An 11,797-nucleotide genomic window follows, 5' to 3' on the forward strand; every position below is an offset into this window, starting at 1 on the left:
GTGTTTCTTTTTCTTTTCCTTTACACGCTTGGATTCCTTCAAAATTATACTATTCCACATCCTTTTTTTTTAAACTTGTCGATTGTTGAAGGAGGAGGGGTTGGAAATGGTTGTAAAAAGAAATGTTACATAAATTTTAAAATTAAACAATTTATTTTTACAACATATTCAACAATTGTTTTATCTTTTGACATTAGATGCAAAGCGATTGATTTCAGAAAAAGATCACAACTGCGTTTTTCTTTTTTTCAATATATTTCCTACTCCGACAGGTTTATATAAAAATCTTTCACATATGTACATCTCATTTACGCCATCATAAATACGCGCGTAAACAGATTTTCCAAGAAATACTTCGAATGTTTTAAATAAACAGAAAAATAAATAAAATTGTACAAATAACATCTAATAAGGCGCAGTTAAGAACTTTACATTTTCTTGCTTATTTTTTGAAGAAGCACATTTTACAGCCATAAATTTCTAAAAATCACAATCTTTGATGAATATTGCGCGAGTGTAAAAGCACGCTTTTATTATAAATAAATCTAAGATTAAATGAATTATATTCTTGAGACTTCTTTAATTTGTTTTACTTTTTCAACCAAATGCCAATCAATCTCCCAGCACGATTAAACGAAATAAAATACTCCTAGGCACACACAAAGTTCAATTCACCCCCGTATTTCGAAAATCTTCATTCTAATCGTCTGTAAAGTTGACTGAAAATTCAGATGTGTCATTCAAGTACAAGTAACAGATGAAAAAAAGTAACATCAGCTAAGAGTAAAGGAGAAAGAAAAATATTTGGTAAAGTTAAAATGTAAAATAGTAATAAAAACAAAATACGAAATAAATGAACTTGAAACATGATAAAACACAAATCATTCAACAACTTTTATATTACAATATAATTTTAATTTACTCATAACTTCGAATTTATCTATTAATTTAACTAATTGTCTAAAATATTGCAAAACCACAAAATCAGTGGACACAATGTAAATAAATTAAACAAGAAATATTTTTAAAAAAATATCTTCAAAAACATCTATGATAAATGCTACACTTAGAATCACAGCTTACTCAGAAAAGAAAAGAAACTTTTTCCTCAAAACAAAGCAAATACTACCGATTTTCGTTTCAGATTTTATCCTTTACTTTTTTTATATGAGTCGCAACGGAGCCATATTTCTGGCATTGTATTGATCAAGTTAATATTTATTCAAGGATTAAAAGACGAGTTGGATTTTTTTTTCCTAAGGAACAACTCTCTCTGAACATTCATAATTATGATGACATAATCTCATATTCAAATAAAAACGCATGCTTAGCCGATTTAGCGGATGGATTTTTTTTAGAAAATATTGTCTGCATTTAGTAATAGTAAGGTCACTGGTTCTGATTGATAAAAAGTTTTCAACGTATTTTCAAATGCACCATGTTTTTAATGTTTCAAAAACAGAAAGATGATTGGAGGGAGGGAAAATCTTTAAAAAGAGTAGGTATTTCATAAATTCATAATTCAGGTAACCAGAATGACTGATTACAGCACAGCTTACTTAGCACAAATTAAGAGGGCATTTTTAATTCTGTGAGTTTTAAATCGGGCGTGATTTTACGAAACTCGGGTCAACTCGAAGTTAATTTTTAGAATACGCTGAAAATGCTTACATTCTATTAAATATTTTTAAAATATTGAATTTCAGCAGATTCTTCCACAAGAATTATAAGAAATATAATTGCGCAAGTGAACGAAATGGAACATGACGTAATACCATAGCTATTTCTGAGAGCAAAAAAAGATAGGAGGAGATGTCGTAGTATCGAAAATGTATATGCTAATGGTGCTCCTTGCAATAAAAACGGGAAAGGAGAGAGAGAGAGAGCGCTTGTTCTCGAATCATAAATATTTTAATGATTCTTCATTCAAACCTTGTAGAGTTGCAAAGAGTGACTCGCTTGAAAAGAAAAAGAGTAATTAATTCAAAAAGCTTGTGGATGATTTTTAATTACTTACTACTTCAAGAGTGTTTCAAAGGTATAAATTTTTCTTTACTTTAGCATCCTGCTCTTCTCAGTCTGAGTGGTTGATACTCGTAAAAATCCAATGAAAGCCAGACATTGAGGACATAAATTTACTGTAGCTCCTGCATTATATAAATTTTAAATTCCGGCTCAAAATAGGTATCACAATCACTTAAAAGGTGAAAAAGGGGAAATACTGTTTTCTTTTCTCTTCTGCCTTTTTACATTTGCTTCTTTGCGTTGATAAGTGTTATTTTTATGTGGGTCAAGATAAATCAATTTAGGTTTTTAAATTTTTGTAGATACAGAAAATTTATAGAACTATGTTTCTTTAAAATAAAGGAGCTACACTATTCTTTGGTGTATTCTTTTGAATAATAGTTTTTTTTTTTTTTTTTAAAAAAACTTGTTAAAAATTTAAGCGTGAATATAATTTTAACCAAGCGCCCAAGTCATGAGTTGGACTGTTGGAATTGAAGTTATAAGATGGTATTTCATTGATATCTTAACTTAACTTTCAATTTTCTTACATGGTTCGAAAATACATTTTTTCTTTGCTTAAAGTTGTACAACAAAAAATGGAAATAATATAGAGAGCTGCATAATTAATGAAACTAATATACCCGCATTCACCGAAAAATCACTCTGTCGGGAAGGAATTGCTAATCACTAACCAATGCTTGCAATGTAGAGAACCTCATTGCGCATGATAGCCTCAGATGATTAGAGTCTAATCTAACGGTGGGCTTTGTGAGTAAATGGGTTAAAAAAAAGTCGTATGTATTACTTTCTATAACGGGTCGATCGGCGATGAACATGTTGCATACTTATTGAGTTATCAGACTTTTGGTTCAAGGTGGGCTAGCTTCAACATTGCAACTGCACTTTTTTGGTGCTATAAGTAATGAAGCACGGATGCAACTCCAGTTTAGTGTAGTAGTTGGAAGTTTTTGGTCAAATTGTCCTCTTCAAAATAGAGTCAGCTATTTCACGTGTTACTATCTCCGATTTCTCTAGAATCTGCAACAAAGCAATAATTTCATGAAATGACAGTTGTAAAAATCAATGACCTAACTGACTACGTAAGAGAATTGATGCAAAATTAAATGTTTGGCCACCGGAAAAATTTCAAATTTCGCAGTAGTAGCGAATTTTTAAAGAAATCTTATTGGAAGTTTCAAATGAGACAAGGAAATTTTTAGGCAACTGTTCAACACGTAAAAGAACTTATCCACTGAAAAAAAGTTACGGGCTAAAATAGACATACCGTCCGTTCCGGGCTCAGAGACCGAAAGTTCTGGGTGCTGGAGCCGTAGCTTCGACTGCTCCGGAAGGCACGCCCGAGACATTCGGCCTCTGAGCCCAGAATGCGGACGATATGTCTCTATAGCCTATTAGTTCAGCTTCCACGGCTGGAGTTATTTTTCAGTGTAGGTTTGTGGGTTTTTTTTTTTGCATTTTATTCAGATGAGAACCGAATAATAAAATCGCCTCGATTTTTTTCTCGAAAGTAGTTCCGATAAAGCAAGGCTCAAAGCCTGAGAGCGTTAGACCACTAAATACCTCAATCTTGGTCACCGCGCCAGACCAAGATGCTCGACAATGGTTCCTACTTCACCAGCGCGTGGCGATTAACAGTAATTGTCCTGCGCGGACAATTATACTTGACCCGTCGCGTTTTGCGCTCCAATATCGCGAAGCGGTACCGGACATTTCCCTGTTTAAAATCACCATCCCAGCCCGGCAATTCCAATCATTTTTGGCGTGCCAGTTCAGCTTTCTTTGTTTTCACAATTTATTCGCCGAGCTCTCTACCAATTCAAGACTCGTGACTACTTATTCACACCAACAGTGACGCAAACCTTCTCAAAATATTTCCTGGATATCGCAATGAAATCTCAGCGTTCTGCATTACCGGAGTGTTGACTTATCGTGAAAAAACGAATAAAATAATAGAAAACACCAAGTAAAAATTAACCCGATTCATGTTTATATATATATATATATTATATATATATATATAATTGTAATGGGGGGGATGAAATGATCCAACGCTCGTCAAATGGTAGAGCTGACTCTATATCTCGAATATCAATACAACGGTAATACACTTGGTACACTGGCTAGGTGCTACCTATACTCGCTGCCTCGAAGATACGAATGAATCCGCGGCGAATCTCGAGAGCATACATCTCGTAGCATCCGATGACGCGATGACGTCAAAGACGTGATTGCGAGAAACATCGGCGCTCCGAGATGTAAACTCTAAACATCCAAATGCTGACGCCAGAGCCTGCACTTGCGAAATCGATGGCTTTCGGCCCGAATGAGCTAGAATGCATAATGGAATGTGGCATATGGAATATGGCCCCATTCTATTACACCCTCCGATCTTGGGCAAAAAAAAACGAAAAAAAAAAACGATTTAACCATCCCTTTCGAAGCAAAGGCTCTTGCGTAGCAAGTGCAGCGTGTCATCGTAAAAAAAAATAGTAAAATAAAAGTAGGTTAAAAAAAAAATTATAAATAAAGAAGGCTAGCGTAAAAAAAAACATTAATTGAATTGGTAATAGAAATGTTGACGTTTTACAAAAAAAATAATAAATAAAGCGGCTACATTTTTATATTTGCCGGCACCCGATCAGAACTTTGGTTCGAGAGGTTTCATAGCCGTTCTGTTCATGTAACAAAATCCCAAAATTGCTATGAAATCTGTTCACCGCAGTTTAACCTGGCGCATTCGTGGTACTCAAAAACAAATTTGAATCGAAAAAAAAACGTAAATAAAAAATTGAGTACGAGTACCCGATTTCGGTTCTTAAAACTACTACAAAGAAATTTGCTGTCGCTCCGAAAAATCTCAGGTGCCATGCCCGTCCAACACATTCTGCTGACTCAGAAGCGCCTCGTTCAGTCCTTCGCGATGCCCAATGTTGATATTTGCACCATCAGCTGTCCTCCATGAAGCGCCGTGATGCTTCGCGGTTGCCAAATCGCCGTGTCGCCTTCAGGAATGGATGTCCCTCGATTGTCAGGATATCCGGGTGATGTCCAGATGCCTCCGCCGATCAGTTGAGAGAAGCACGCCCGGATCCCGCCGAAAGTGGAGGTAGGATGAGCCGGGTGTGAAGAGTGCCTCCAACGTCCCAACGTGCCTCAAAGCCCATGCTGTCTTAGGGATGCCTGCCTGGCGACCGGTGGGAGAAGGCTGCCCGCCTCGTCGATTGGTCGATACGTCCAAGGGTTGCTGAGACTGCGATCCGCCAACCAGTCGCTGGATGCCGAAGCTACTCTGGTTACGGTAACCAAGGGATGATGAACCAGGGGGAGATGTTTCTACCCCGGAAGCAGGGCTGCCCGCTGGGGAAAGGGCCGCTGATCCCTTCGACAGGAGATGAGCCGGCTGGTGTCCTGCCTGACGATCAGTGAAGTCAAAGTTCCCGCGATTTGGGCGCTACTTTGGTGTGAATCATTGAGGATGCGTGGACTGGAAGTGCGGTTCCCATCAGAGATGCGAATTCCGAGACGGCATCAAGAAAACTTCTCTTGCGAACAGGAGTCCTGAAACGTTGCCAAAAACACAGGATTAGACTACTGCGCTGTCATTTCCTATTCTCAGGAGAAAAAATTACATTAACAAAATTTAGAAGCGCAACTGTAAAATATCAGCGCAGGATTCTTAAAATCTAGTGATATGCTTAGTAAATTACATAAAATAATATATTAATAAATTAATTAAGCAACAGAAAACCATGGTAGCATAATTTACCGATCATTCCGGAAATATGAGTATAAACCAGTAAAAATAACAATAAATTAATTTCCAATATTATATAAGGTTTCGTTTTTAAAAGTAATACAAGTAATTTTTCGAAACCATTCTACACTTTTAAACGAAAATAGAAACCTAAAAACGGGGGCAATAGCCTTTTCTCCACCACGAAATTTTTCTCAGACAAAAAATCGAAAACTGTTATGGGTTTCCTTGTTGTTACAATACGTTCGTGAATATTTCCATCCTAACACCAGCATTTCTAATAAATTGATGGTTGTTCAAAGAAATCAAAAACCATCGGGCTTACTTTAAGTATCGCAATTGATACAAGTAAAGAGGGAAGTTTGATAAGTAAAATTTGCAGGTACCATGAAATATTAGATAAATGAACATTCATAAAATCAAGATTTAAAAAAAAATCTGACAACGCTGCACACAACGTGCTGCGGGTTTACAAAACTGTCCATGCTTAGTTACTGCTGATATTCCGCAAGGAAGAGGAAAAAATCCTGACCTTTCCTAAGAGAGAGTGTCAATTTTATAAAATTAGTAATGAAGTTAGGTAATTTTGGTCTAGTTACAGGTCGTAGGCAATCCACAACGAAAATTTATGAAAATTGCTAACTTATACTTCTGCTGTGATAAAATGAAATTAGCAAATCCATAGCTGGTGCTCCATTAAAGCTGACGCAATTGTTTTCCATTTCTGCCAATAACACATCGAACTCGTCCCCTCGGTTGCGGAAATTGCCGGCTAATTCCATCTTGCATAACACGGAAAATTCAGCGAGCGCCGCTCTTGTTTGAAATTTCGACATGAGAAATTTTTTCGCCAAATTGACGGCCAACGCCCCAAAAATGGCGCAACTGCGGTATGCCCATGATTTGTTTTTCCTTCAGCCTCCGCGTACTGACCTAGATTGGTGGCTGGGTCCTCCGAGAATTATTTTTAGGGAAAAAAAAAACTTCAAGGAAGATGGAAAATGGAAAATCTTTGAAAAGAAAAACATGAAGAAACTAAGAAAATAAAGAACAATGAGACGGGTCTCCTAGAATGAAATAAAAATACATACATACAATTTAAAAATTTTGAAATGAAAAATGAATAACGAGACTTGTGACGAGTTTCTAACGGAGCTAAAGAAAACTTAAAAACTTAAGACTTAAAAATCATCTTTTCTCAAAACATAAGACGTTCAAGAAATGGAAAAGATTTTTTTTTTCTTTAAACCTGTCCTTCTGCAACAGCTTCTTTCTTTTTTTTTTTTTTTTTTTTTTTTTTTTTGTTTTTTTTTTTGGACTTTCGCCCTTCGGAGAAGTCTTTCAAGAAGAGTAAAAATTAAACAAACACGAAAAAAAAATTCTGAAAATCAAAGGATATTCTGTCGTGTCCTGTTAAACAAAAACAAAAAATATCATCATTAGGATAAGAAAGTTACACGTCTTGGTACCGAAAATTCTGGATTGATACTATTCTCCAGGATCGAATTTTCTCCTAAATCTCCAATTCTTGGGACTCCTCCAAGAAAAATCATGATCGGAATTGTGCCCATTAAAATAGCCATTATTTTTCAAACATATTTTCTTTTTGAACTCAGATTTGGCATCATCTGTGTAATTCGCAGTAGAATAGCCTCGCTTTTTCTTACTCACTCTTTCAAATTTGTAAACTGCGCGACCGGCGGTGTCCGTGTTTTGAAAATTGCTGACCTCACCTTGCTTACCTGAAACGCGTAAACCATACGCAAGTTCAAGTCCATCGCTTGTTACTGTGAGCATCTCGACCTCGTTTCCGAACTTCGATGCCTCTTTTCCACTTTCCTGCTGATCAAAATGATCATTTTTACGATTTTCTTCAGTGGAACTCACAAATTCCTCAGGGAATATTTGTATATTGTGAGGGTCTCCTTCCTGAATCTCACATGGGGCTGATTCCTCCTCAGATTTGCAACTCTTGAACGCGTCGGGATCCCCACGCTCCGTAACGGGCTCGACTATCCCTTTGCTTGCGCCAATTTCCTCACAACTATCTGAAACACTGCTCAAAGATGCATTAGACCCAACATTCGAATCATTAAAATCAGACAAGGAGCGAGCCTGCTCTGTGACCTCCTTAAATTTGGAAGAAAACTTATCGTTCGAATAAACTTCTTGCTCAAAGTTTTTATCCTGCATGAAATTAACACTTCTTATGTAAATAGGCTCCTGATCCACAGTATCTGAATCTGGAGAATCATATGCAGATTTGTCCAAAATCTTTTCATTGGTTTCAGCAAAAGACTTATGACCCTCATTTTTTACAGGAAAATCACTTCTAGGATAAATTTTAGTAACAAAATTATCACGAGATTTTATTGTACTGATTGAAGGATCATGATTTTGCTGAATGGAACTTTGCTGACTAAGATGAGGATTTACGGGTTGCGCCCTTAAAACGGCCTGGTTCGCGTTTCCGTTCCATCTACACAACTCTGCGGGGTTTGCTTCCTGGCTTCGGGTCCATTTTCTTTTCTTGAAGGGCATCCCTGCCATTTGTTGCTGTCCCTGATAGAGCGCGTCACCGCTTGTTGCCTCTCGTAACCTCTTTTCTGCGGCTACTAATGCGTCAACTCCCCTGGCCAAGTCCTGCCTCATAGCGTTCAATGCTCGACTATTTCTCTCCGTTTCTGCACGATTTGAATCTACTGCGGCTACCAACGTTGCTAGAGTATTCTCAGTGGCTTTCACCCGGGATTCTAAGGATGATTCCTGCCCAGTATAGTGATTCACAGCCAAAAAAGAGTTTCTTCCCTTGCTGGTTGCGGCAACGGCCAGTTTAGCATTTTTTACTGATTCTATTAACTCCTTAATTGTTGAATCACGATTATTAATCACCTGGGCCAAATACTCCGGTGCCAATCCCATTACTATACTCCTCACTAACTGTGCTTCAGTCGAGTTCACTTTAGCCAAGTTCGCCAGTTTTCTCTTCGCTTGCACAAAATCCAACGGGTCCTCATCGCTCCTCTGCGTTCGCGTAGAGAACTTCTGGAGGGCATCCTCATCATCATCGAAATATTCGATCAGTTTTTGTTTGGTTTCCTCAAAAGACTCGCAGTTTTGGAACGCTATTTCCTCGTTGTCATAATACTGCACGGCTCGTTTTCCTAGGTGACTCCTGAGCTGGTCCCGCTTTTCTTGATCCGAACACTTGCGATAGTGCGTTTCGAAGTCTTTCAAAAAGTCTCTGATCTCATAGTCACTTTCACCCTTGAAACGTCTCTTGAAGGGAGGTGCCTTAATTGAAATTATTGGTCCTTCTGCTGATCGGGGAACGTTGGATCCTGCTATCAACTGGTTCCATTCCATTATGGATTGGCTCAACGTTCTCGTCACCTCCAGCTGGGCTTTAAACATTTCTTGAATTTCTCGGTTTTGTCCCGGTATTTCCTGGAAGGCCCTGTGTCCTCGAGGATCCATCTGCGCGGAACTTTGCCCCCATAAACCAGGTTGAAATGTTTGGTTCCAGTCTTGAGTCATTTTTCGGCCGTTGTCTCTCGTCTCCATGCCCTCTAACAGTATGTCCCATGGTCTTGGAACTGCGCCTGCACAAGTTCGGTTTGCCATTCAAACCCAACCGCATCGTACTCGTTCTCGATTAAACCGGCATGAGGTAGTATGAACTCGGTCGGTCTTTCTTTGTGTTTACTGGCATCGACGTTTTTTGCAACCGCTCTTGGTGCAACGAGCGCGATTGGAAACATAGCTACGAGTCTCTGAAAAAGCGATTTTGAAAAAGATGTTTTCGTATTATGCTATTCTCTTCATTGAGTTGCTTCCCGTAACTCTCACACAAGTCGCAATTCAATGTAGACAAGGAAGCTTTTACTGTTTATTTACTCGACGCGATTTTTATGGAACGACGTAAATTTCCCGACGAGTAGAGAAAATTTTGACTTTAGGAAAAAAAAATTTAAGTTACTTCCGCGTACTCGGCACTAATTTAGCAAACACTGATAGAAGCAATGAAAGAAGAATCAGCAGAAAGGCTTAAAGAAATCCCAGATTTCGTCGCGCGTCCAGATTCTCTGCGCAATCAGCGTCGTGACTTGAAAAGTTTGATCACAGCTGCGTACGAGAATCAGCACGGGAAGGTAAATCTGAGACAAAGTCGCCAAATTGCTGCGATAGGCACAAGGAGATGATATGCTTCAACTAAACTTTCTTTAAAATAATGCCAGTATGAAAGTTTGAAGAAGAAACCAACTTTCAGAACTTTCAAGTATGCACAGGTTAAATTTCACATTGATTTAATCTTGCTTACAAGTTTGAAACAGAATTTTAATAAATAGCTGTTCTGCTGCCCAGAAATCATTTGAAGCTATCTGTGATTCTGTAAATTTACTACGTAAAGTAAGATCTGCGAATTAGATTCGACTGATAATTCAAAACTTCAATGAAATTTACTCAAGACTTTCGTCTAAATTTCTTGAATTACTTTTCTGCTGCCCCAGAAATTTTAGAATCAACGAATAAAATAAACGAACTTTATTCAAGACTTTCGTCTAAAAAAAAATTAAATTCCTTTCTGCTGCCCCAGAAATGATCTGCAGTAAAATTTGCGAATAAAATTTCACTGATAAAAATCTTCAAATTTCGACTTTTCGTCTAAATTTTTGAAATAATTTTCTGCTGCCCCAGAAAATTCAATGGAAAATCGGTGAATAGAATTTCACTGAATACTTCTTGAAAAAAAATCTTGAAAATTACGCTACGCTTTCTATTTTCAACTTTGTGAAGCTTGAAAATTACTAACCGTTTCCGTACTATCAATTGATTAATGAAAATTACTTTTGGTTTTCGTGAATTTTTGACTTGGTGAAGCTCGAAAAATTACTACTAACTCTGTAGATTTTCTAATTTAAATTCAAATTATCCTACTTACCTGGGATCTTCGGATGACGGTGCTCCTTACCCGGAGTCTCCACTATGTAATGGGGGGGATGAAATGATCCAACGCTCGTCAAATGGTAGAGCTGACTCTATATCTCGAATATCAATACAACGGTAATACACTTGGTACACTGGCTAGGTGCTACCTATACTCGCTGCCTCGAAGATACGAATGAATCCGCGGCGAATCTCGAGAGCATACATCTCGTAGCATCCGATGACGCGATGACGTCAAAGACGTGATTGCGAGAAACATCGGCGCTCCGAGATGTAAACTCTAAACATCCAAATGCTGACGCCTGAGCCTGCACTTGCGAAATCGATGGCTTTCGGCCCGAATGAGCTAGAATGCATAATGGAATGTGGCATATGGAATATGGCCCCATTCTATTACACTTATGTCATTGGAACTCAGGGGGAATTCCAATTTTTGTTTTATTTTTTTTTTTTTTTTTATTTTCTAGTAATAATGATCATCCTTATTAGTTTACATATAAATCACACAAGCAAAGAAAAATTACAGCGAAAATTACAGTTTGCTTCGAGAATAGACGCCTCCGAATGACACGTTAAGTATTACTTTAAAGAAAAAAAAAATTCAATTAATTGTTTTAAAACCCTTCGTTTTATGATCTTCCTTTACTCTCTTCCCTCGGTTAGCTCTTCTCTACGATGAATTTTCTAGCGTTTAAACTTCAATTAGATGGGGTTTCAGGTAACTTACTGAAAATGGGACCGTACCCTTATTATAATACCCAAAATTAGGAGAATAGACAAATTTACCATGACAGTTTTTAGTGTATAGAAACGTCTACTCTCCTACCAGTCGGCAGGAATTTAGCGGCAACGTGACGAACTATTTGATAGCCGGAGCAATGTGTGCTGGTCAAGTACGAGCATGGGAAAGGGATCCATGACGCGCCCGATGGTCAGCGTATACCCGTGGAGAAGCCACAATCGCGGCTCCTCAGGTGCACTTCTCGGCATGGCACAGCGTGGTGCAAATTGCATTCTTTATGATTTATAAGAGGCGCCGTTTAATAGCCACCTTAGTGAAATTTGATC

The 11,797-nt window shown here is 37.9% G+C and overlaps 1 protein-coding gene across 1 annotated transcript; it reads right to left on the minus strand.

The window, feature by feature from the left end:
- Positions 1–4,086: 4,086 nt before the first annotated feature.
- LOC109031375 (uncharacterized) lies at positions 4,087–11,135 on the minus strand. Its single transcript, XM_072300442.1, has 2 exons — positions 6,426–11,135; positions 4,087–5,586 (listed from the first exon to the last, which is right to left on the minus strand). The coding sequence occupies exon 1, from the start codon at positions 9,404–9,406 to the stop codon at positions 7,271–7,273; it is 2,136 nt and encodes a 711-aa protein (XP_072156543.1). The 5' UTR covers positions 9,407–11,135; the 3' UTR covers positions 4,087–5,586; positions 6,426–7,270.
- Between the last annotated feature and the right edge of the window lie 662 nt (positions 11,136–11,797).

The sequence above is a fragment of the Bemisia tabaci genome, chromosome 5, assembly GCF_918797505.1.
Source record: "Bemisia tabaci chromosome 5, PGI_BMITA_v3".
In the NCBI taxonomy this organism is placed as follows: Eukaryota; Metazoa; Arthropoda; class Insecta; order Hemiptera; family Aleyrodidae; genus Bemisia; species Bemisia tabaci.